The sequence below is a fragment of the Halictus rubicundus genome, chromosome 3, assembly GCF_050948215.1.
Source record: "Halictus rubicundus isolate RS-2024b chromosome 3, iyHalRubi1_principal, whole genome shotgun sequence".
NCBI classification, from domain to species: Eukaryota; Metazoa; Arthropoda; class Insecta; order Hymenoptera; family Halictidae; genus Halictus; species Halictus rubicundus.
Window position 1 is genome coordinate 2,003,405 of NC_135151.1, and position 27,621 is coordinate 2,031,025.

Consider the following 27,621-nt stretch of genomic DNA (forward strand, 5'->3'; position numbering starts at 1 on the left):
GCCTCCGACTTACTTTTGTCGTAAATGCATAAAATCCACAGTACACTCGTAACTAGACTGCGGATCTTTATGCAAAATAACAATTGTCTCATATCCATTGCAAGAAATAGGAGCTATAATAATATTGTCATTCTTTGTTTGGTAATTCCAACAGGATGGAAATAATACATTGATGCTCTTAAAGACTTTTAATTCTTTTACCGTCGTAAATTTCGTATACTCGCTTTCGTCATAAATGCTTAAAATCCGCAGTCTACTTGTAACGATTAAAAGATTGCGGTTAGTCAGGCATTATCCTGTTTCATTCGCAATCGAAATACGGCTACGATAGCTCCAAATAATTGCAATGTTGTTGCTTAGATTGTTTTAAATCGAACTATTTCCATGTGCAACGTATTCCGACAATAAGGAATTCAGAGGTTTTTTTAATTTACTGAATACAATCAAAACTCCAAAATTAAAGCTCTCCACTGCGGATTTAAAAAATATAAAAAATAAAAATATAAAACAATAAAACGATTAAAATTAAAACATTGAAACATTAAAACGATTAGAAAGATTTAACAACATACATTATTTCAACTTACTGGAGTTATTAGAGGAAGAAACAAATTTCTCTCCGGCTCCCGTTCTTTGCAACTGATACAATTTTTATTTTGCATAATGATCCACAGTCTAGTGGTTAGATTGGACGTGAGGAGTAGTTCATAACAAATGAAAGTCGTCTAATTTGTTCCCAGAAAATATTTAATAATTCTAAAAGGGAGGGATGGATGGTTCTTAACGAAGAAGTTTATCAGATCATTCCCCGTGAAGGCGTTTTTAAAATTTTGAACAATGACGGGGAAACAGTGTACCAAAAAATCTGAAGGCATTTGACCAGTGCTGGCAACGTTAGGTAATTCGGTGTTGTTTATCCGGTTCGTTCTTACATTGTTTCGCGCGTCCTTCGCGAGAGCGCCGCGACGTCGAATTTACGAGACGGAGATCCCCGTCGCTCGTCCTTTCCACGTACGGTACGTACTTATGCAAATTACGCGTCGAGATCGTGTTCACGAGTGTGTCGCAACGGCATTCTTCGCAACGGGCCGGCGCTCGGGCTCTGCACGCCGAGAAACCGACGTATTAATATTTACTCGAAGGATCTGTTGGAGCCGTGGCGGCGGCGGCGGCGGCGGTGACGACGACGACGACGACGACGACGAGGACACCACGCGCGATCGAGTACGATCCGTTCCTGTGTGCCATGCCATGCCGGCCGAAGGATCCTCGAAGTTCGCGCGAGGCGCCCGCTACAACTGCTTTTAATTGAGTCTGTGCTCCCGCGGCACGCTCCCGGAGCCAACCGAGGCGATAGATAGATTTATCGAGCTGGAACCGCATCCCTTAAGGGGCTACACCGATCTGCACGCTTGAAAAACATACACCCGGCGAATCCACGGCTTTTTTTCGAACAGGTAATTGTCCCGGCCTGGCTGCAGTTTTTTCGCTGAAACCGCCCAGCGCCGAAAGTGTCACGTGTCGCTACAGAAAAATTAACACTAAACCTACCACGGTCGAAACGACCGGTTTTATATCTTACAATTATTGAAACTATAAAAATTCATTTATGGAAAGTAGTGGAATAAATTTCCTTGTCGAAGCATTTATTATATTGAAAATTACAGACAATCTCGATAAATTTAGGGTTGCTATTTTTATAAGGCAATATTTACCAGATACTGTTCATGCTTGGTAGGTTTAGTGTTAAGGGATTGACAGTGGTTAGATTCTGCGAACACATTTTGTTCGGTCGTCTTGCAAGATCTTTTAACATTTCAATAATTGCACAGAACTAGCACTTGATCGGTAGCGGTAGGTTCATCAAGCATATGTTGCCTTGTGAAAATGACAAAGATTCAATTTAGTTTGATTCTGCACGATTTTTAATATCATCAGACTTTCTTTACTATAATCCAACTTTGATGGATTATTTGACAAAAACCGGAGTAAGGAACAAGTTCAACGTATCGGCTATAAAATTAGGGATGTCTTTAATGTTACTATGCATATTTTGGAAGTGTGTAAATAGTATAAATTAAAAATCCGCAATCTGATTGTAGCGAGGGCTTGGAAGCAATTTATTCTTATAGAAAGATCTTTATAATTCTATTAATTGTTCAGTATAACATTGTATAAAACCGATAATTTGATCAATGGTGGCGGGTTCAGCGTTCTTCTATCCCGAAGTATACTTCAAAATCACAGATTTCCTGTTCAGTCCATCGGATATACGTCCATTTTTTTAAAATGTGGAATGACACGTGGAATACAATTGGTAAATTTGAAAAATGAAGTAAAAGCAGGTAGATTGTCGTAGGATCCTTTGCGCGACTATTTCTTATGATCACATATGAAGGTTGAGATGAATGATTTTCTGATAATCGAAAAAAAAAGAAACGGTGGGAACATTCACAAGTAGCTCAACCGACGACGAGTGAACTCGTCTGCTCCAATTAATGGGGTAGGCGTAATAATGTAAACATTAACAGCTGTTTTCGTTACCGCCGCATTCAATCCACCGTGAACTTCGAAACACCTGGTATGTAATAACAATAATGAGACATCTTTCGTTTACACAAATAATGGGCGTCTACGCGTATCGTGTAATTTCGAATCCGCGTAAAAGGCGAGCAGCCTGTTATTTAAACCGAGCGTAAACCGAGGCGACTGTTAATTTCGAGAACGCGAATATTATAAAACGGTGTATGACGCGCACAATGAGAGACGATACAAGGACGAAATTAGAAAGTGAGCGAGACCGTCGATTTGGCGGCAGATTTAAACAAACGTGGTGGCTGTGAACGCTAGATTACCACTGGTCAGTTCGATTCGTCTTACCACGTTCTTATTAACTCGCTTTCTTGTCTGTCTGTTTGTCTGTTCGGTGCAAATTTTGCAATTGATTTTAAACTGACTTCCCGACAAGCTAGAGACTTGAAACTTTAAACTAGAAAGCAGAAAATAATTATTTAAATGGAAAAAAAATTTGAATATACCACGTTTTTAAGTCGGACTAAAAAGTATAAAATAATTTTATGTTGATAGTCCTGAAAATTTTTGATTGTGAATTTTGAATAGCTATGAAAATACTTGTAAGACTTAAAAAACGTGGGGCGTACGCAATAGATAATTGATGCACGAATAGTTCACTTAAGTCACTAACAATTTTATTGCACTGAAAATGATATGAACTGTTGTGTGAGTTTTCTCAACGGCAGCTACTCTCTAGAGTCCTTACTATTATCTTGTGCCCCACGTTTTTCGTTTTAAGTCTTACAAGTATTTTCATAGCTGTTCAAAATTCACAAATTTTCAGGACTGTCTGTATGGGGTTAGGAATCTGTATGAGGTTAGGAAAAATGATTTTATACTTGTTAGGCCGTCTTAAAAGCGGTGGTATATTAAAAATTTCCTTTTATTCAAATAATTATTATTACTAATTTGGATATAATATTTTGCGTTTTTATGATGTAAAATAGACGTGAAAGATCAAGCTCTTGCACGGGTTTTCGCAATGCATTGTCGACCTTAACTTGGGTGAATAGTGAGCAATTGTACTTTTCTTGACGTCGTTCGCATATTGGTAATTAGTAGACTGCGAATTTTATGTATTTGTAAGAAAAATGGGTGGGTGAAATTTCGAATGGTAAAGAGATTGGCCCATTTTCATAATTAGATCGTATCACCAGAGCGAAATTTCGTACCTAACAGTATGCATAACAAATATATATAAATTACTGAAACATAATGAGCATCATATCTTTTTACTGTTCAAAACGTTTCGTCTTAAATATAATTAAAACATTGTCGATAAGAGCGTTATTCTGCCTTCTTTCTCATGACGCAAATAGGTTACACGAATTTAACCCTTTGCACTCGAATGGTGACTCTGAAGCACCACTAGAAATTGTTGTGGCATTATTTCAAAGAAATTACAAAAAATATTACAAAATATTTGTAACATTACAAAATTTGTATTCAATAGATTACCAAACATTTAAACATTATATGTGTAAATCGGATCAGTTTCGTATGAATAAAATGAAAATATTCTAAGACGGAAGAAAAATTTAGTTTTAGAATGAAAATAGCGCCGAGTGCAAAGGGTTAAGAACATCAAAACATTTTATAGTGCTTCTGGGTCTTACAAATGAAGCAGAAAATTTTTATTTTGCACAAAGACCCCGCACTCTAGTAATTAGACAGTAAGACTGAAAATTATACCTGAATTTTTTTTTTAAAGCTATGTTGCAAAATAGAGAGAGAGCACGTTGAACCGCAAGGGGTAAATAATTTCTTTGCAGCCCCGATCGAAAAAATGAAGAGGGTTTTTATGCCCGCGGTTCCATTGCAATTCGAACGACTGTTATTAGGCGAGCCACGAAATCGCGGTCCGAGGCGAATCGGGCCGGCGCGGGCCGGTCGGATGCGATCGAGAGTGAAACCTGGTGGAATTTCGGCGTACGGATTCGCAGAGTCCGGTTCCACGAGGGACTCTCGTAACGGTACTTCTCGGAAGATCCGCGTGGCGATCGGTAACGAATCGGAGAGAGAACAAGAGGGAAAGAGAGAGAGAGAGAGAGAGAGAGAGAGAGAGAGAGAGAGAGAGAGAGAGAGAGAGAGAGAGAGAGAGAGAGAGAGAGAGAGAGAGAGAGAGAGAGAGAGAGAGAGAGAGAAGGGAGAGAGAACCGGTGCTCGGGAGAAATTTCGAGGATCGTGCTCTCGTCGTGGAAGAGAGAGCGTTGGCGAGAGGCGGCTCGCTCGTAGCGGAGAGGGTCTCGCGAGGGAGCGAAAAGGCTGCGTCGCGTGCTCCGCAGGGAAAATCGATCGGCGTTATCGATCGTCAGTAATCCGCGGGTCGGTCGGTCGTTGGTTGGCCGATTTCCTGGCAGTCTAGCTGGCTGGATGCATGGCCGCCAGCGCGCTCGTAGCCGCTCGTAGCCGTTCGGAGCGGCTTCGGAACCGCGCGAGAGAACGTGCGTGCTGCGGCTCCGTGCGGCTCCGTGCGGCTCCGCACCGCACCGCTCTGCTCGGCTCCGCGCCGCACCGCTCCGCTCCGCTCGGCACCGTGCGATGTGCTCGCAGCGTTTCGAGCTCTACGTGCACGGCACACACCACGTACACACGGCAAAAGGGGCTCGCGTGGGTGCGCTCTCGCGCCTCTGTGTGCGTGTAGTGTGTACAATCCATTCGACCGAGTCTGCCGCGAGGGTGTATCGGAGTGGGAGTGAGAAAGACCGGCGTAGAAGGAGAGAGATAGACAGTGAGAGAGAGAGAGAGAGAGAGAGAGGGGTGGAGAGAGAGAGAGAGAGAGAGAGAGAGAGAGAGAGAGAGAGAGAGAGAGAGAGAGAGAGAGAGAGAGAGAGAAACCCGGAGAGCACATAAGGCTGTAGGTGAGAGAGCGCGCCCGCGTCCGCCCGCTTCAGCCCGCTTCAACCCGCGCAAGCCCGCTCGCTCACGCTCGCGCGAATCTCGCAAAGAGACTGCAGGAGAGACAGGGTCCGACGATTCGGTGGAACCGAGAGCTTGCTCGCATATACCGGGTGCTCCTGAAGTAACGAGCAAACTTCGACAACTACACGCCAGTCGATATCCTTCTATTCGCTCGCGGCAGCCGCCCGGAAGCCTTGCGCGTTGTTTCTATTGTCTTTTGGATAATTAGACCGGGCCGCTCACCGGTATTTCTCTGTATCCGGAATCTTACGAAAATTATTATTGTTATTAGACTAAGGGATCTTTATGGATTTATGGAGAATATTCTTGGACCCATCGATCTTGGGTCTGTTTTTGCCCTCCGTTACAAACGGCTCCATCCAAAGTGCCATTTTTTAGTAGTCGTTATGTTGTTACCTGATGGGTGTTAATAGAATATTTGTGCCTCGTTATCTTCGATACCTTTCTTTCTTTCATTTATTAATACTTCAGGGACGACAACAGATTGTCCAAGTACTTGATGCGCGAGAATGTGAGTGTATCTAACCATGATTGCAGCTCTGAAATCGTCAAAAGCATCCTCCCATGCGAGGACTAATACAGAAACCAGTGGATGAGTTAAAATGACTCGGATTTTCTGTTTTATAGTTGCTGAAATCACAGAGAAGCTTCCCGTGCGATATCATACGTGAATTCTCATGGGAATAGAGTCGTTCGAATCCCAAATAGCGTTTAATTTACTGACTGTCTTTAACATAGTCACTGTCCAAATACGTAATTTATCTTTCGGCAAGATAAGCAGCTTCGCATCGATGATTCTCGGCTAGGAAATTATTCTCAAACTAGTGAGATGTACCGTATGATCCTTGTTAGAAGACAAGGACTCTATCTATCGTGACTCTTAAAAAAGTCTCGTTTTTCACACTTTGTTGCAACGGTCGACTTTAATAGATCCCCTCGTAAACCATTTAAGCGTTTTTATCAACTATAGGAGGTTCATTTGTCAATAAAAATATAGTCCAAAAGTTAGCGTATTACAGGATTAATCATCGAACACACCGCACGAGTTGTAAGTAGATCTTCAGGGACGAATTTATAAAAATTGCAAACGAACCAAAATCAGCCCCCCTCTATTAAGATTACTATTATGTTCCCAAGCTGAGAAAAATCTTACCTAACTTTTTTAATCATTAAAAAACGGTCCTAAAAAGACAGTTTCAAAATGCTCTAAAAATTCTGAAGAAGTCTCGAATGAATGAAAATTCACGGTTTAATTATTATCCTTACCTAGTCTTCACCATGCTTACCAACTCTTACACCTTGCAACTATCTTTCTCGAACGAAGTCCAATCTATTCCTCTTCAGGAACAACAAAGTATCATTTCACGTACTCCGTTGTTCTCGAAAAAGGGAACAAGAGCCGCAAGCAAAATTCAAACCCCTACACGTTGACAACATATTACACCTACGCGCAACGAAACAGGGCGCGCTGAACGCGATGCAAGACGAGCTCCGATACTCAGGAAATAATTTATTTAATTAAATTAAACCGTCTCGCGTTCGTCGATCCAATAAAACAATCTCGCCGGTGAGCACTGTCCGGGTACCGTACGATAACAATAACGTCGTCTTCGAGGAAGAACAAAGCCGTTTGCGGGGAAAGTCCGAAGAAAACAACGGCGAGCAAAGACGAAGGTAAGGCGTTGTTAAACGGGCACGGGAACGCGAGAAGAAGATACGTAGATTAATTAGTAAATGAGGCGTACGAAGTAGAAGCGACGATGTTCCGTGCGAGGGCGAGGTCCGGCGGTGTTGTGTCGGAGAAGAGCGAGTTAAATGACGGGAAATGGAGAGGAAAACGATTTCCCTCTGTTAAGAAACAAACGCCGAAAAAATGTATATTCGGAAAAGTAATCTTCGCGAGATACGGGCCGCCGTTTTCCGGTCGCAGTTGCCGTTCGAGTTTCGTGGAGAACTTTTCGCGCGTTTGAATTATGAGCGTAGCTTTCGACGACGATTACCGGGGACCAGTTGCTTGCTCGCGTTATCCTCGTTAATACGGGATTCGGAGCCGCAGTTAGGCGACCGGGAAAACATCGAGTGCTTGCCACCAGACCTTTACACCCGCCGATTTCATTAACGAAGATCGAGCGATCTAATATCGGGCTCGCGACCTTGCCACCAGCTATTTTCTTTCTTCCACCGTCGCCCATCCTTCGCACACATTTTTCCCCGCTGCCAGGCTCGCGCATTTCATTTTCAATAGAAGAGTCTCGAAAGATTCGCCGGTGCGACCGTTCTTCTAAAGGACCTTTCGATTTCCCTGTTCGTTAAGGGTTCAGTCCCCTCTTCTTGATTGAATATACATTTTTTAAAAAGTTTGAAGGGTCGGTCAACTAATATGGAATTTTCTACAGGCTTTCGCCATACGTTTATTAAGTTGCACGAATTTTTTCAGTTCCATTCGGTTATTAATACGGTCACTGTGTATGATACACTGAGGACATGAATACAAAACATTTTTCTTAAGTGACAATGGAAAACATTCGGCTTGAATTTTAATTCCGCTCAAAAATTCCTATGAGGTTATCTTTCACATACTTGCATGCAGTTATCTTCTGATCTACAATCATCTACAAAAATGATTTAGCGAGAAACGGTTACTATTCGTATTCAAATGTACAATTTTCCCGAGAAGATGTTTTTCTTCTCGCCAATGAAAAAGGTTCCTGCTTAAAAAGAAATTTGAACATCCTATCCTTTTGATTCCAGGACAAGCGATGCTATTGCTCTTCCTCAAGAATTAAACATCCTCAAAAGTTAAAATTTCAAGTCGATTGGTCCAACAGTTCCTTTCGAATCGCGTCATGTTCGACGCCTTTCAAGTTCAAAATTGCAACTCGAAATACCGGGAGTCACGCGTGCTTCGTTAATCAATAACTTCGAAAGTAGAGTGAATTCTGACTCGGGATTTTACAGAGACGCGTCCGAAGAGTTCAGCTACAAGATCCTGCAAATAAAAATAGTATTTCTTAAACCGGTAAATGGAATTCCTGACTCAAATTCGAAAACGGTTAGACCAGGTTCCGAATCGGATATTTTCCGAGTAAATCGCCTCGAGATCCGCGTTATGCCAGCCGAGTTTGGTTTACGCATCGAGCAGGTCCATTCCCGCGATGGTAACGCTGCGAAATCGCTGCGAACCGCCCACGCAGCTAACCGTCTCTCGCCTCGGAACCCCGGCGAACCCGCGCGAGACTCGACCGCCTACTTCAGCGTCACCCGGTAGAAGGGCAAGTACGCGCACACGTATGAGCACACGTGTAGGTGTGGTGGTGCATGCGGTGACCCTGCCACACGATGTAGGTGGATGGAATACCAGGGCTGTACCGAGAAACCGTGCCGCGTGCACTCCCTCGAATCTTTCCTCCAGGAAATTTCACGTTTCTCGACGTTTGCCACCAAGAAACCACCCTTGCTGGTCGAACGCGAGTCATTTTCCAAGCAACGTTATATTAGGGTTGCGCCATTCCTATGCAAGTGAATCGGATCGTCTTTTACCCGGTGTTTTGCATAAACGCAGACCTAATTGAAGTTCCAATTCATTTGGCGCCTGGCCACGAGCTGGGTCTGCTCGCTGCAGAGTGTTTGTTGCTGAAACTCGAGCGAAACACTGATTTTTAGCCGCCGGAACAAAATCAATTGAACATTTCCTGACCTTAATCGAACGAACGCGAAGAATTTAAAAGCAGCTTTAGAAGTTAGTGTTTCCGTTTGTGCAGTATGTATATTTGTTGCTTCGATCCAGTAGAAGAAGGAAAAAGTTACCGATCAAGAAAACCCGTGGAAATTCGGGTCCTCCGTGTCGATCTAGTTCGATCTCTATCGCTTTATAGCGAAAAGCGGGCGGTGTTCGCATGCAAGAACGATCGCTCCGCTCGGGACTTATTGGCTGCGGCGCGATATTTCTGCGGTTCTACGGCAAAACGACATAAATCGTCTGTTCCTATTTCGAAGGTACAGCGCGTTCAAACTTTTGAACATGCATTTCTAATCACCCGGTTGCTCGGATACAACACGCGGACGCGTCTCGTGCGAATTTACATGATTCTTCCAATTGTTTCGAGAGCGACAGTGAACCTCGAAGAGATCGGTGCATATTTTTTCTTTCTGTCGGTACTTAAAACTTTGGTGCAGTTAACGATGCACTTGCTACTACTGCTCTCCGGGGAAAAAGTGATTAATATTTTAAACAATCTTCGTGCACGAAGCCTGTTCGTTGGACAACAATTCCGAGTGTATCCTCTTTCATTCGAGAGAGAAAACGCAGCCTTCTAGAAGTTGACATCGATACTACCAGAGGAGCGAAAATGATCCATGAAAATGCTTCTGCAGAAACTTGTCCGGCACATTGATTCAGTTACACGAGCATGATAATGAACATTGACCCTCACAAGGACCATTAAAATTCTTACGTTTCAACCGTCTTCTACATATTTGCGAACCTGCCTTTACATGATCAACGTGGATCATCGTATTTCACCTGGTCGCTATAAAGTTACAATTGAAGATCATTCGAGTTCCTAGCAAATGTATTATCGCAATTAAAAAGATTTTCCGCATATTTGAAATTCATGAAATTTTTCTGCACACTTTAAATTCGTAAAATCCTTTTGTATTCTTGCAGTTTGTAAAATCTTTCTGCACCCTTGCGATTCATTCTCGAACATCCTTGTGCCCTTTCTGATTTATCCCTTGAAGATCTGTGACTTTGCAATTCATAAAATCCCCAGTCGTTCCAGTTCATACTGGCGGTGTCAGGACGAAAAATTTTTTAGAAAAATCCTGTCGGACGCGATTTCGAACCGCGGATCTTGGGGAGTCCGTCGCGCGGACAGGAGCGATCGGGTCGGCGCGTCGCGCTCGATCCTCGTGTTCGATTATCGCGATAAATAATGTCAAAGTCGAACTCCTTAACACGCTCCTGTTTCGAATAGCCGGCGTGTGTGCGCGGACGCGCGCTGGCCAGCAGCACCAGCAGCAGCAGCAGCAGCACCAACACCAGGACTTTGTGTCTGTGCGTGCGTGTGCGCGAGCATGAGCGCGATCGGCCGAGCGAGCTGGCGGGGTCGAGGGTGGATTTCGCGCGGGCGGGAGCGAGAGAAAGAGAGGACAGAGGGAACCGTAGAGAGAAGGATAAAGACCAGAGCGAGAGAGTAAGAGAAACAGCAGAGAGCACGGAACGAGGAGGGAAAGCGGTCGGATGAAGCGATAGTGGCGAGAGCGAGCAAGAGGTGAGTCACGAGGAGAGGAGCGGGGAGAGCCGGAGGGTGGCTGGGAGGGAACGAGCGAGCGAGAGACAGAGACAGAGAGAGAGGGTGAGAGAGTGAGAGAGCGGGTGGGATTTGCGCGAGCGCGAACGACCAGAGTAGAAAGAGAAAGAAAGCCAAGAGAACGAGGGAGATGGCGAAAAGAGGAAAAGAGGGAAAACGAGAGGTGGACGCGAGCGTTTCCCGCGGGAAAGAGAGAGACGGGAGGAAAAGACGATACCGTCGTCGAAGCTCACGCAAACACGCTCCTGCCGGAGTTCTCTCGCGCACACACACACACACGCTCGCTCTCTCCGGCTGTGCCGCACTCCCACCACGCGAACTTTCGGAAAAATCAATAGAATACAAGAAAAGCCCACGCTGCGCTCCGCCGCTGCTAGCCGAGTGGGAGCCCTCTCCTCCTCGGTCTCTGTTCCCTCCGCGAGGCTCCTTGTTGCTTGTCCACCCTCTCCCCTCTCTCCTCTCTCCTCTCTCCTCTCTCCGCTCTCCTCTCTCCACTCTTCGCTCCACTCTTTCCTGCAACCCGCCCTTCGATCCTCTCCACCTCGTTCGCCTCCTGCGGGCTTCTTCGGCGCGCAACACCGCTCGGAGCCGAGCGGAGCGGAGCGGTGCGGAGCGTTTTACCTGTCCGTTGTTCGCCGGAAACAAAGACGCGACGCGAACGCACACCGGCCGAGAGACAAACCGCCCGGAAGAGCGGAGGAGACCACCTCGGACGAACCGAGCCGGAAAAACGCGAGCAGGAACCGCGAGCAACGCAGGAAAAACCGATCGCGAATTTGTTCAAGCTTTCGGCTCCGATACCGGTGTCCCCAGGCTCGCAAGCTCGGTGTCTCTGATCCCTGCCCACCCCTCATCTAGCATTCCAACTTGTTTCGTTTTCCGAGAGTCCGTGCTCGCGGATTTCTCCTCGAAGCCTCCGTTGAACGTTAAACGCTTCTGCAAACAGCTGGCCCCAACGGTTCCACTCGCAAGCCGACTTTCGGTGCCCCGAAACCGAGCTACTGGGTCGAGCAACAGTTTATTAACCTCTTAGCGACGAGCTTACTCGTCGGTTGTCGACGACTGTCTGATACTTTTCCTTTTCTTCGTGGATTCGAGCAGCCATTCTTTCACTGGACTCTGTTACAGTAGACTCCAGTTTAGATCGAAAAATTGTTCAAGCCAGGTTTATGCATGTACCTTGTGCGACAGTCAGCGAAGTCTTCTTCACGCTAAACCTACGGTCAACTGACCGATTTTATATTTTAATGTTGAAATTATAAAAATTCATTCATGAAGAATAATGGAACAAATTTTCTTGTTTTATTCTATATTAAAAATTGCGGACAATCTCAATAAATTTAGTGTCGCCATGTTTATAAGGCAATATTTATCAGATACTGTTAATGCTTGGTAGCTTTAGCTTTAAACTATTTTTTGTGTACATTTATCGTACACTTACTGCCTTATAAGTGTACACGGTCATTTAAACTGTTTTGATCGCGCTATACGGGAATTTGCTGTACCTCTATCAGTGTAAATTATGATGTGTGCGTATAATAAATGTTTGCAATGCCGATTTTATTAGGTATAGGAGAATGTTAAGATTGCGACCGATTAGAGCTGAATGATCACAGATTAGGGGGGCGGCTTCTGCTTTCAGAAATCCAAACAGTAAAGTTTTGTTTACGCGCGAGACTGTGATAGTGGAACAGATATTTTTAGACACCCGATTAGGTTTGCTCGTCGAAATAATTTTAAACTATGTTAGAAGCATCTGAGACGATGATCGTTTCCCAGAAAAAAATGGTTGATGCTATCGTTGCTAATACGACGCTAGACCATGCACACCTCCGCCATCTTGTAACATTCCTGAGAAATCATTGAATAAATTTTTTGATTTGCGTACACATTATGACCGAATTCGGGCAAAATCGATCGTGCTTGCCATTTTTATAAGGCAGTACATACTAGAACAACCTGGAAGAACTATAGTTAAGTAAATTTGTTTTTCGAGAGTACACGGTACCCCTCAAACCAGGGAAAGGAGCATGAGACAGGGGCAACGACTTTAAGGGGAAAAGTCGATAATTGCCAGACGAGATCGATCCTCGACCTCGGAGGCGAACGAATCCTAGGCGACCGTGATCTTTCGATTTTTGTGTTTCAACAAAACTTTCGATTTTTGTGTTTGTTCGATAGTCGGGTGCCATTTCTTATACGAATCTGCGCGTCGAATTGTATTCCGAAATAGACGAAACCACTATTTTCTGGCCTCTTTCGCACTAAGAGACGAACATCAACTGTGATGTATTTATCGTTTTGTGCTTCACTTGCTCGTTTTTGCTATAAATAAATACAATCTTCGGTACACGGACGTACAGCTTACCCGGTCGAAAAAGTTCCAGAAAAATCCAAGAGTTAACAAGGAAATTTCTTCTAACAGCAATCATACTATTCTTTGAACTTTCGACCCAAGCAGACCGACTCCGTATTTAAATCATCGACGAACATCGTCTCAAGAAAATAAAAAAAAAAAAAGAAACTTCAAAAATTCTGATACTGTTTCCAAGTCTCTCGCGTCCGATCTCTTCGATGAACACGAGCAAGTGTTCTGATCGTTGCGTTCTCTGCTTCCTTCAAGGAAAAAAAAAAGAAACAAAAATGAAAAAGATCGAGTGTTGGTCAGTGAGATCGAGGGAAATTCGGAAAAATCTAGCCACGCGACACGGTTCTAGTTTCGATCGAGCCCGGAACCTCTAGAGCGTGGGTGCTCCTCTCGAGTTCCTAAGAGGATCCAGGGCTGCGGGTGCTCGAAGTATCGCATGGCGCAGAGCCGATCCGCAGGCATAAGCCGCGACAGATCCATACAGAATCGTAGCCTGCCTCGTACTAAACGGAACTGACCCAGCTTCGTGGCTTTGTACCCTTCGGCAATCTCTCTGTTGCTCCATGTGTCTTTCTCTCTCTCTCCTTGTCCCCTCTCCCTCCCTCTGTCTCTCTCTGTGCTGTTTCTCTCCGCCGTTCTCTCCCTCGGTCTCTCCCCTCTCCGAGACCGGGTCTAGCACCGTCTCTGTCCGGTGCAACTCGGTGCACTCGGGCTCTCTTTGTCCTACGCCCCTTGACATTCTCCCACCCTGCCGGCCGACGAGACACCCTCGAGAAGTTTCAATTTATACTGAAAGTCGTCATGACCGAATCCACAAATACGTACGCTCGCTCCCGCGGCTCCTAGTCCATTCATATCAGCTGAGTACGCGTAAACACGAACGTATCCACGGCGCCGCTCTACCACCACCACCACCACCACCACCACCAGGCGACGCCGCCGACGCCGCGTCTTCGCGAAATATCACAGATCGATTCCGACGTTCTCGTTCCACGCGAGCCGATTGTGCTCCTCTTAACGGCGGACCGCCAAAATCTTGCCCCCTCCACTCACGATTACTGCACGCTCCCCTAATTATCCTCTCCTCCCCTCCTCTTCCCTCGTTTTGACGCCTCATTTTCAATGTATTCAAATTATCAATAGAAGGACTACACCTTCAATTAACCCCTTGCCCTACAATATCGAGTCACACTCGAGAGATTCGGAATAGTCTAATAAATATGTATGTTATTAATGTCCTTTAACACGTTGACTGCTATGTCACCCATATGTGGGTGACGGAATTATTTGTCCAGGTTTTAAGATGGGTTTTACGTTCATATATTCATTGTACCAAATTTGATTTGGATCTGTAAAATGCAAGAAAGTTAGAGGACTGCTCAATATCATACATTTAATTTTCTCAATTTTTCTTTCATTAACACGTTAAATGCCAAATATCATTCTCAAAGATTCTTACAAAATCGGAGTAATTTATTTAATGAAAGCGAAACTAGAAATTTTAAATGTATTTTAGGGGATGCTGTTTTAACCCTTTTGAATTCTAAAGATCTTAATCAAACTCGGTTTATCTGGATAAGACAGTACAAATGAATGTCTAAACTTGGTCTAAAATCACTGTCAGTCATATGTGACTGACTTGACAGTTAACGTGTTAAATAACTTACTTTGATTTTATGGAATTTTTGAGGTTTATAGTGTAGCAGTCAAAATGTTAAACCAAAATAAAATTCTATTTTAGCGTTGTTAATGTACAGCTATTGAAGAACATATAGCATACAATAGATATAAATTTTTTCCTTTTTCTAGGAAATTGCGAATTACAAAAAAGTTCTAATCACTAAAACCGTGAAATAAATCGTAGTGCAAGGGGTTAATTTCCGTTTCACAGAACTGGCTTGGAAAGTTTTTATTTTGCATAAACATCCACAGTCGGCTAATGACAATTGAGTGAGCCCCCCCCCCCCCCTCTGATTTTTGGGGGCTGCTGGGTAATTCCAGAAGGATAATCGAAGGTCGCTTGATTTCGCGGGCGTTTTATTCGCGGCACGTTCCGCGGCCATCGAGGATCGATCGATCCTCGCGTGGAGCGGCTTCTCGCGTGAAATCGCACGTCGACGTTGGATCGAGTCACGCGAGATCGCGACTAAAGGGTACGCACGATCGCGTGCGCGATCCCCCGGCGTTTTCGAGTGTCTCTGAAGACGCTTAATAATACGCTCGCATCGTTCGCGGAAGGATAGATGGTCAAGAGGCCGGCGCGGCGTTTCGCAGTGCTTCGCAATGCCTCGCAATGCCTCGCAACGCTTCGCGGCGCGTTCAGCGATTCCCTTTCCGCGCTATTCTCTGTCGACCGCTGCTAATCGAGAGCCGAGTTTCTCTTTCTCTATCTTTCTTTCTCTCGAGTGTCCCCGCGATTCGCAAGCACGTGCCGATCCCAGAGATGATCGCCAGCTAACGAGGACTCGCGAGCTTTCGTCGCTTTCATCGACAACCTCTGGTCGTGAGAAACAGCTATGATAGTTCATCGAGAAGCGTAGACACCTCGATCAAAGGGAAAAATCACTTTTACTTATTGCATAAATCTGTGCTCGTGTTCAAATTGAAGATAAATTGAAATTTCTTAAAACAATTCGGTTTAACGGACAAATATACTGGGTTGTTTGCAATCCGGTTGTAAGATGGAATAGCGGTACGGTATTTCTTTATTTAATGTGTAAAACCACCATAAAATTAAACAAGTTTTGTTGAATTTGGAAGGTAGCACAATGTAAATAATGAAAGTTAGGACAGTCAAATCTTTAAATCATGTTCGGCATATTTATTTTAACGATTGTACGAAAAGGTGCAATGTCCCAGTTAGCGGACAACCTAAGAGTGCATGTCGCAGTGCCTGAACTACATACATTGTCCCATTAACCGAACACATAATATGTACGACATTACCCGTTTCCTCGTCCGAAACAGCTTCCAAAGCTTGTTTTAATTGTTCTTGTGAATAGTTTTATAAAAGAAAAAAGATAAAGTTTAATTTTGTATGAATCTAAAATTTTTAAGTTATGTACAAAATACTGTAGAGCATGTATAAAAAGCGATGGTCATCCGTCCTAGGGGTGGACATTTGTCAAAGAAACTTGCCGCAAAATTGTTTATAACAAAGAAAATTGTTGTTAACATTTTTTTACCTCAACACCTTCTATACATCGAAAAAATAAAAGTTTGAAAGGAACCATATGTCGCAAACAAATAGTTATCGAGATATAAGCCGTTAAAGTTTCTGCAAAATTTGATTGTGTGGAGTTATACGTATAGTGAAAAACCTACTACTACAGTCCACCTGACCGTGTCGATCAGACGGAACATAATCGTGTGCCTGCTTCGAGAGACAAGCGAAATTTAAAGGAACATTCGTCGCTAGGCCCGTACCAAATCATTATGACCCTGCCATACGGATCGTAAATTTGAAGTTGCAAAATATGAAAGAAAACCTTGTACACAATGTTATACATGCGAAAACTAATTCTACAATATAAAATACTACTGTAAAGTACACTTACAAATTTTTCAGAATCATCTGTTCATCCGTCGGATCCACAGCACACATTCTTGACTCACGCGAATGCGTCCGAATAATTGTGCCTGTTTTTCGGAGCCTATTTTGGAAGCACGAAACGCCACACTTCTACACAATCAGTAAACACAACACAACACACTTCACGAAATCGTGACAGCGAACGAGAAGAAGTTGCTCCGACCACGATCAAAATAATACTGCGATTGTAATCGCTTCTCTGCCACGGACGTGTTAGGGTCAGGTTATACTAGGCAGGTCAGACGCCGAAAACAAGGTAAACAAATTCTGTCGGCTGAATTGCCGACCCAGTTTCCCGGAACTCTCTTCTGTTTTTGTATAACATTGGATAGAAGGTTTTCTCTCATATTTTGCAACTTCAAAATCATCCGAATGGACAGGGTGACAATGATTCGGTACGGGCCTGGTGACGAATGTACCTTCAAATTTTGTTTGTCTCGAGGCACGTACACGATTATGTTTTGTCTCATCAACACGGTTATGTGAACTGTACTAGTAGGGTTTTGTCTATACGTATAACTCCACACAACCAAATTTTCCAAAAACTTTAACGGCTTATATCTCGATAACTATTTGTTTGCGACATATGGTTCCTTTCGAACTTTTCCGTTTTTCCTTTGTGTTGACGTAAAAAATTTTTACAACAAGTTTCTTTGTTATAAACAATTTTGCGGCTAGTTTCTTTGACAAATGTCCACCGATCCAGAGGTGTAGGTTCACTCCTAGCACGGATGACCTTTACTTTTTATGTACATATACTTACTTCAAGAATACACAGATGCCAGAAATAGGCACTATTTATTATAATTTACTGTATAACATAACTCAATCCTCAATATTTCCACAAGAAAACTCACCTGTGCTGCGTGAAGCCACGTGCTGATCGGTCAATTACTGGCACAACACAACGGTCCCCGACTGGTACATTGAGGAAACTGTTGTCCCAATATGTAAATCTTATAATTTTATAGTAAAAAAATTAATTTTCTTGCACGTTCGAACATTTGATTTACATATGAAAGTATATATTATTACATTATTATTCTGGTAATATAAAATATCAAATATAGTGAACTATTCCCTTAATAAATCAGCAGGATTTCTTAGTAAAGGCTTAAGAAATTCTTCAAGATTTGTTATAGGTATGATACATGTTTCAAAATAATAATTTTTACATAATAAGTTTTAATTTTATATAATGATTATTTTAATTTATATTAATGAGTGTTTCTACTTTATGCTACTAATTTTTGTTTTTAATTATATTAACAAATACGGTAAAAAATAAATGAAATTTGTATTACTGTCCGGATACCGGGACATGATCAACCTCTAGAACGTTTACCTTACAGAAAGAAGCAAGTCCAAAATATACAGTCATAATTGGTGGCACACGCTATAAATCAGAATAACTTTTTTCACAAATGGACCAAACGATTTCTGTTTATCCGCAAAGCTGGATTAGTTCACTAGATGGTATGTGATGGGCATTTTGACAAAATTGCATTAAGTCTGAATTACGGAAAAAATAGTAAAAGTTGCTTTTTACAACTTTGGGGATATTAAGTAGATAATCTTCAATATTGAACCAACAACTACAACGGTAACGCTAACGAGAACAGACCGTAACAAGGAACACACGTGTCGTGCGTAAGAAGTACAGTGATTTCTCGATATACAGGGTGGCCCACATAACTCTGAACAGCTCAACATCTCGAAAACTATGCCATCGATTTTAAAGTTCTTAGTCTTAAATTGCATGGAACTGAAGGGCCTTTCTGACTACATAAACGTGAAGTGGCCTCCCTTCCCCTTTAACGGGGGAGGGGAGGTACCTTTGTAATTTTAAATGGAACCCCCTATAAAATGTTACATATTTAGATTCTACCGGAAAAAACAAGTCAATTTTGTCTGAAACATTTTTTTGTCAGATACTTCCATGATGAGATATAACAGTTTGAAGTTTCGAGTTGTAGGTACTTGAAGCGCTCGGAAATAGCGTTATGGAATTATACGCGCTTGAGTCCTTTGCTTATTCGTGAAGAAATAAAATGTACTTTAAATTAAATGTAACAACACGGGTATGTCAACAACACGGGTCTTGCCAGCGACATATATCGTTCAGGTCGTACCGGACCCGTATTCTGTTTACACATCTCGGCGTCCGGGGCCTCTCGAGCTTCGTGACTCCTCACGGGGTATACCCCGCGGTAGAGGGGATAATTCCGCGACGTGTATCATCCAGGCCTTCGCGACATATATAGAGAAAATGTAATCCAGAATGATGCTAAGGGTGTCGCGTCACGAAACTCAAAATTACTCCGTGGGAGAGCTAGATGCGAACGTCACGACTCTCGGAGAAAAGGCGTCCCGAAAACGAGGAAAAACTATACGCGTCTTGAGAACGTGAAAGGGAAAGTCCTTTCCAAGGAATGCGTAGGCTGCAAAACGCGTGTAACTGTGACGGCCAAGGCTCTGGCAATCGTCACTTTTATTGCCTCCCTCGAGGTTGGCCGCACCCGCTGTGCCCTTCGACGAAAAAGGAAAGTGTCCTACGCCGAGGCATCTTTTGCGCGCCAAACGCACACGCCGCACAACCTTTTTGTCATTATCACTTCACTTTCAGAATCACCAGCTCGATTGAAGTGGAATGACAATGCAAGATCGTGGAATCCATAAGCAGAACGACCACAAAGACCGCGAACGAAAAGTTCATCTCGCGAAGGAAGAGATTTGCATCTGGTTCTCTACTTGGCACACGCCGCGACAGTTTTAACGATCGTGTAATTAGTTGATTAGGGATGACGGCACAGAAGCCAGGCTCGCGGAAAAAGTGTATTTACATGAGCGAGCCGAGCGTAGCACCAGAGTTTCCAACGGGGGGATTCTACGTCTGTGCCGTTCTGAATAGTCCGTTTGAATCTACTTCATCTATTGTTAATCTCTACCCCTAATCCCGAGCATTCGTCTCTTTCATATCTTATTTACATTCATCCCATTCTCGGTTAAACAGCCCCCCTCGTTAAGCGAGACTTTACCGTAATCCAGGATTGCGATAAAATGACAAATATTTGTGGCAAAATAGAAAATGGATTGCGCGCGTGGATTACACGCCCGTGTCGGTGGCGGAGGAATGCGATGATCGTGAGGAAGCGAAAGACGAAGAGGAAGCTGCGGTGCATGTGTTACTATCGCAAAGAAATGCTCGCTGCCAACACATTCGAACAGACTTGGATTACGAGATTATATTAATTCATAGGGAATTCGTGCTTGACGCGTTAACTACTGCTGTTGTATATGATCACGTTGACTGCCACTATATGGGTCACATTGGTCACCGAGTAATTTTTGTTGCAATACGTTCTAATAAATAAAATCTTAATAGGCTCGAAACGACGTGAAATAAATCTTATTTCTCCACTAACTGGAATACTAAAATATAATACATTGACTTTGTTCGATATTTTGGCGGTACAACAATCAAAGTGTTAGCAATTCAATTTTGTACCGTCAAATATAGTAAACTAAATCTCATCGAGATTCGTGCTTCCCGAAAGATTCCAAGCGTAGTAATTACACTCTAACTCCGCAGTTTTGGTTTCATTACCTAAATTGCTTTAATTTCGTGGACTTTAGGGACTGTGAGAGATAGCAAGCAGTGTAGCAACTCTCAGTATGTGGTTGAAGAAAAATTCAATTAATTTCTTTGAATCTGAGAAACATTAAGGACATTTGCATCCAAGAGGATCTCACAAGGTCCAGTGTCCAGGGGTTAAACGCCTCGACTAATCATCGCAGGCAGCTTTATCATCGGTCCGAAAGGCTTGCGGCGCAAAAAGGGCGCTTCTGTTTCTACGCAAAGGGCTGCTCCCGTTGCGGTTAACGCCCTTTGGAAGTAGGCAACGGCGCGGAGACAACCGGCCGTTATAAATTACCGTGACGCGTTACGCGTTACGCTTACGCGCTGGGGATGTTGCGGCTGCCGATGGACGGGCATTTCGCATCCGAAGCCAAAATCCCGACAAGACACTGCTTTCCGGGACATTTCTTTCAATCTTGTATTTCCTTCCTGATACGGATTCATTACCGAACTCGGTGTCGCCATACATAAGTCCCTCTTCTTATTTCACATTGCAACTTACTTCTTTTGCCACAAATTTCTCATTTGACGCGTCAATTCCCATATTTCGGCCCTGTAATACTCTGGAACAAATTAACAATAGGAACACGAACGTTATGCGTCAGCAGACCGTGGACATTTACGCAGAATTTTCTGCATTTGTTACGAGGACCACGAGCTGCTTGGAAATTTTAATAATTTTGGTTGGTTGAAAGCAACGTATCGACACTCTTCAGTCCTTTTGATACCTTCACTGTTTCAAGCTGCAGCTACTCATGTTTATCATTAGACTGCGGATCTTTATGCAAAATAATAAATGTTTGTATTAATTGCGAGACACAGAAGCGAAACAGAATTTTGTTTTCTTCTTTTAATTAGTGTATTAAGATGAAGTCAATACGCTGATGTCCTTAAAACTTTCTAATATGTCCACTGCTTTAAATTGTGCTTACCCATTTTTGTCATAAATGCATCAAATCCGCAGTCTATTCATGATAAATGCATCAAGTCCGCAGTCTACTCGCCAGCATATTTCCCGAATATAAAACTCGGCAGAATTCAGTACGATTTTTATATATGTCAGATCTACAAAGGCTACTATCACTGAAAATAAGATTTTATTTGATTCCAGTATCTTATAATTCGTCTACAAAAATTGCATACTGCATAAACATCCGCAGTCTAATAATATGTATACGATGTTGGGTGGGTAGTATTGATTAATATTGCCCTTCCGGTTTTTTTTCGGTTCGAATTACTTGCTTGAAGAATGATCTTAACACTCTATTTACCGGAAGCCTATTAACAGACTTTTCAGTGACTGAGCTGTGTCTAAAGGAAACTCGATAATTTTCTTTTAAATAATAATTTCAGGAGAAGCTGTTACCCTATATTCGTCCACATACTTTGCTGTATTAGGAACGAAGCTGCTGTCGCTTTATGGCAATTCATTAAGGAGTTCTCAGCTGTTGATCGTTCATTTCGAAAAGACTGTTGGAAAATTGTCGACGGATGTGTTAACTCTTCAAGGACGGCGATTATATAATGTTACAGATTTCACGATAACTTCTTGATGATTCAGATTTTGTAATATTTTCCCCGCCTATCTTGAAATTCTAGAAGCACTTAATGATCTTCCCTTCTGTAACCACTTTTGAAATATTCCTCAGAGTCAGTATGACGTACTGATGTTGTTCCTGAAGGAGCAAGGGTGCGGTCCCAATCGTCATTCTTCCAACAGGAAAATTGTCCAGGGTTAAAGTGAAGGACACTTTCTTGATCCTTCATCTTCAGCGTTGTTCTTCCGGAGCCGAGTTGGTAAAACCTGAAGAGCCGTAGTACCGAGTCCTTCGGCATCTTCCGAGTTACATGTCGGCTTCTGGACGGGCCGCGTTGGCCTAGGTTGGTCGAACACGCGTCGTACACGCGTGTTCGCAGTCTCAGAACGCGTTCCGATTAGCGGGCGTCCATCGGGATCGATCGATCGCGACCTGACCTACAACGCGGTCCGTGCGACAGTTCTGGGATTGCTGGGGGTAGCCGCAGACTGCACAAGTAGATCGAAGCATTCGTTGCGTCCTCAGGCAAGGAGGTCCGAGAGAGAGAGAGAGAGAGAGAGAGAGAGAGAGAGAGAGAGATTCGGTCGCGAACCAATTCAGCGGAACGATTCACGGTCGAGAGAGCGTCGGAGGGACGCGATGCTGGTCGCAAAGGGAGAGCGAACGCTGCCCGAAAGGGACACCGAAAGGGAGGCCGGAGGATGGAGATCTCTGGGAAAAAGGGGGACGATGTTTCCCAGTGCGCAAAGTAACCTGAAGAGTCGAGCCGCGAAAAGAGGTAGACGCTTCGCGGCGATGCAAAGTCGACCCAAGGCCGAAAAGGGGAATCCTTTCCGCGGTGTACGTCCACGAAGAGAAGAGGCCGATCTCGCGAAACCAGGAACGCGTTCCTCTAGGCGCAAAGCTCGCCTCTTTTCGTTCGGAAATGACGGAATCCTGCGGGGAGCATCGGACGAGCCTCGGTAGCTCCCGAGAGACCTAAAAGATTGCACTATGGGACAGATGACCCGAACGCTAAACGTACCACAGCCGGTCAAATGATCGGTTTCGGATTTTTTATTCTACAATTATTGAAATTATAAAGATTCCTTTGCAGGAATTGATTCGATAAAGTTCTTTATTCCATCATATATCGTAATAAAAATCGCACGAAATCTAAATAAATTGAATCTTACTAATTTTATAAGACAATACATGCTAGCCAATTGTAAGTAGTAGCTTTAGTGCTAAACATGATAGAACACGTTTTAGGCTTGAAATTTAAAAGGGTAGAGCACCATTCTACAGGTCAGTAGAATATGTCTTGCGTATTGTCGATGCTAGAACAAGATGCGTCCAGTGAAACTTGTTGGTTCATGAGCGGCCTGTAACATCATCGCGCTGACTTTTGTATAGGTGGAGGCGAAGAGAAGATACACAGTAGTTCAACCACCCTGGTTTACCAGTGCAATGATATGTTTCTTTATTATTATTAATGTTCTGATACGGTGTATCAGGACTGTCGTGCAATTAGAGATGACATATACTATGAAGGTCAATCGAGATCGTGCGACGTCAACTCTCCCCTAGCAGCTAGTATCAGCCAACTGCTTTTTGTCTCGCAGCAGAGACTCCATCCTTTCTAGTGTGGTTGGAAAGAATAAATGGTGGTTTCATCCTCGAATTATTCCGACGGTTCAGGTCATTCAGCATCGTATAGCAGCGTTGAAAACGAACGAATTTGACCAATGAAAATGCAACGTGCATTTGAACTAAAAATCTTGAACTCTGTGTTGAGTGCGAGCTCGTATAAAATTCTTTCTCATCGGAATACTTTGACGAAGGCGACTTTTGGCGGCTGCGACGACGGTGCCTTGGTGGCAACGGAGGACCGGCCAGAAGTGGACACAGCTCGTAGGAGGCAGAAATAAGCGAATCAGCAGGTCGTTGTCGTAATTCCGGCTACGTCACAGGTGCCACCCCTCTACGAGCCTCGAAGCGCGGAGAGGGTTGTGTACCCTCGCGTGGAGAGAGAGGGCATAACGAAGCGGGCGAAAACGGCAACGATTCCGGGCTCTCTCCGGGCTAGGCTCTCGAGCCCCGAGGGGCGCGGGGGAGTGACCGCGAGCGCGGGAGGAGGGCGAGGGGCAGGGGCGCGCTCTCGTCGAAACACCGTGGAGGGGTTGCGGCTGCCGCTGGCCTGCCGGGAAGGGGGCGAGAAGGGCTGCTCCGGAGAGGGGTGGCTAGGGGGAAGAGAGGGAGGACGGGACACACCGGTGGTGAGAGGAACGCGCGGAACGCTTTATGAATGAATGTTTCCACGCCAAGTGTGGCGAGAGAGCGAGAGAGGCCCCCGTGTGTCCCGCGTGTAAACACAATAATACCGACGTTTCCATTCATCAGGTCGACCCCGGCAAAGCACGCCGCGACCTCGAGAAATGCCTTTCGAGGCGCGCCACGTGCTGGATCGCACACACCCCTCTGCCTTCCTGGGAACCCCCTCCCCCCGACACCCTCGCGGCCGAATCCCCCTTTTCCGCCCCCGTTTCCCAACACCCCCTCGGCCCCCCGTCCTCGCCCCCCCCGCCCCCGCCTCCTTTTTTATGGCCGACCCTCCGCGGCACTGTTTAAAAAGCGATTCCAGTCTCTCCTTCTCGGCGAGCCGAGCAACAACCCACCCTCGATCCTATCGAGCTCCTTAAACGCGCGACTCTCCCGCGAGCGCAGGATACCGGGCCACGACCTTGCAACCCGCGTCGCGACGCCGACGCTGATCCCGGTCCGGTGAAAAACGCGAGCCATAAGGGAGAGTCACGTGTTTTCCAGCTTCGACCCCGTTCACAGATCGTAGTGATACCACCGATGACACTGAATGTCGTTTTGTCTGTTCAAGGTGCAAGACACTCTAAGCACGATTCGTGATTAGACTGCGGATCTTTAAGCAAAATAAACATTTTCTCCGTTAATTGCAAGGAACAAGAGTCGCACTTTTTCCTCGCCTTGTCGTAAACGCATAAAATCCGCAGTGTATTCGTGATCGATTAATACTATTAATAACAATGCAGGAATGTTTCTGTCTCAAGACACGAGGTGGTTCGAAACATAGCGTTCTTTATGACGCACAAATTAGGGCTGCGGAACGGTCATATGTCGGATACATGTACGGATATATGTCAACAACACGGGTCTTGCCAGCGAAATGTATCGTCCAGGAGATATACCTGAGCCGTGTTATGTTTACGCTCCTCGGCGTCCGAGAACTCTCGAGCTTCTTGTCCCCTCACGGGGTATACCCCGCGGTGGTGGGGATAATTCCGCGACGTTTATCATCCAAGCCTTGGCGACATATATCGAGAAATCACTGTATTCGTCATGAAATCAATTTATAGACGTGGTTTCCCTCGTTCTGAACCTTTCTCAATAACTCGCAATCAAAATGAACCTTGCACTACTATTTATTTTGCGATTATAATGACTAGAAATTCTTCATCGTTCAGGGTTTCATAGAGAAAAACCGATTTTATATTATAATGGGAATTAATAAGATACATATATAAGATTCTTCTAAATCCTACGGGAGATCTCTTTAAAAAAATAACCACTGATCGTTGCCCTGCCAAAAGAGTTTAAATTTATTATGACAAGTTATATACATTATTTACATTTTATTTTATTCACCTGTCAAAAGAGAAACGACATTTAAGTTATTTCTAATCGTCTCCTTCCTACTATCACTTCTTTTAATGATCCCTTTTTATCTGTCTCTGTTGTCTTCTCTAATCTTTTTCTATTCGTTGTGCACACGTGGTCACCTTCTTGAATCTTCTACCTTTGTTCGTCCGCATGTTTTCTACCATACCGATCTTACTAGACCCGGCGTCATGCCGCCAAATTCAAATTAAAGAGATATATCTTCTTTACACATATTTATTAGACTCTGTTCAGAGTCTGACTCGATATTGTAAGGGAACGGGTCAAGGAGTTCCATGACGGTTACCAAAATAATTGTTGTCCAACTACATTGGCGATCCGCGTCGCAGTGTGCGCCGAGCGTGTAATCGCGACGGAAAAACAAGCAAGCAGGTTCGCGGGCGTTCTAATCGGCGTACAAACGGCGCTTTCTAAAAGCGGCAAAACGCTCGAATCGAATAAACAATCGAACGCAGCGAACCGTGGCGTGGGTTTCCCGGTCGATCGGTCCCCTCGTGTTTTCCTCGGTAAAGCGTAGATGTAGAAGAGCGCGCCGGTTGCTTGTCGCGTTTTGGCAAGCGCGCGAGAGAGCGTAAGGTTTCATAGCTGGGAAAAATGTTCACGTTTCAGATGGAAGCCGGGATGAGCGGCGAGCAAGACGGAAGAAGAGACATGGTGACGTCGTGGGCGGAGGAGAGCGTTTGGTCCTTTGTATGCTTGACGGAGTTAGGTTTGATATCGAAGCCCTGTCGAAAGAGCAAGTCGTGCGACGCGCTCGCCGATGACGGGTCGCTCGTGAGAACGAGTACGCCGACGCCCAAGGAATTCCCCTCGATAAATTCGACGATCGACGCTGCCGGGACTCACAGATCGGACCTTGTTTCCCCGACGAAGATCTTGCCACAGTCGAGGAAAAAGCCGTCGTTGCGTAGGTTGTCGAACGGCAAAGGGAGAACAAGAAAGAAGACGAAGAAGCTCGCGTCGACGACCACGGCGCCGTGCAAATCTACGACCGCGGAGAGGAACGTTTGCTGGGAGCTCGATCCCGAGCGCGATCACGCGAGGAACACCACCGTCGAGCAGTTTTGGAAATCCTGCAAGAGAAAAGTGAACGGCGACCCGAGGAAACGGCCCGACGAAAACTGCCACGATCCGGACCGCTCCCTCGGAACCGCCGCTAACGATCACTTCCCGACCTCGGATCAACCTCGGAGCGTCGACCTCGTCCCGGGGATCTGTTACCAGGCCGAGCGTCCCGGCGACAGCGACGGCGACGGCGACACCGACGTCAACGTCAACGTCAACGAAACAACGGTGCCGGGATCGAACGGCCCGCAACAAACTTTAAATCCCGCGGTGGGTCACCAGTTGCATCGCAGGAAACCGGCCAAGCTCGCCTCGAGAAGAAACTGCCGACGGAGGAGGAGACGGAGAAAGACAAAACTCGAGATTCCGGACACCGATGTGATCAACGTCGAAACATCGCCCACTTCGATATTCAACCACGAGTCCGCTGGCTCTAGCCAGAACATCAGAGAAGAAGAGGAAGATTCGCAACAGGACGACCAAGAAGAACACTGGGAGCACGAGGACGAAACGGTGGACAGTCCACCCCTGGAGAATGACCTTCAGGACTCGATATCGAACAGCCAAGTTCCTGAAGCCTCTTCGACGTTATTCGAGTCAGGTATAGGCACCTCCGAGGCCGATTTTGACAAACCGCAATCCTGCCCCGACCAGGAGCAAGAACTGAAGCCAGAGCCAACGGGTCTGCCGGAGGACATTGACGCCGAGGGGATTCCCGCTACCGGAAACAAGTGTCCGACGACCGACGACGAGGAGAATTGCTACGGGAGCCGCGACAACTGCGTCCAGACGTTCGGCAGCAGCGGATTCAGCGATTCCTATTCCGTCGGTCCTGTTGCGAGCGACGTTCAAACGAGGAACGATCCCGGGAAACCTCGGCGACGACGAAAGTCGAACAAAGGTAACGTTTCCCGATGCAA

At 44.9% G+C, this 27,621-nt stretch overlaps 2 protein-coding genes across 2 annotated transcripts in view; one reads left to right on the top strand and one right to left on the bottom strand.

Moving 5' to 3' along the window:
• Tdg (Thymine DNA glycosylase) overlaps positions 1-27,621 on the bottom strand; it is a 614,020-nt gene that overhangs the window by 143,964 nt on the left and 442,435 nt on the right. The gene's annotated exons all lie outside the window — the stretch shown is intronic.
• LOC143353005 (uncharacterized) lies at positions 7,111-27,606 on the top strand. Its single transcript, XM_076786099.1, has 3 exons — positions 7,111-7,170; positions 26,246-27,530; positions 27,593-27,606. The coding sequence occupies exons 2-3, from the start codon at positions 26,246-26,248 to the stop codon at positions 27,604-27,606; spliced, it is 1,299 nt and encodes a 432-aa protein (XP_076642214.1). The 5' UTR covers positions 7,111-7,170.

Excerpts from the sequence above, each read along its gene's own strand:
- LOC143353005 (XM_076786099.1), top strand. The coding sequence starts at position 26,246 with ATGGAAGCCGGGATGAGCGGCGAGCAAGACGGAAGAAGAGACATGGTG.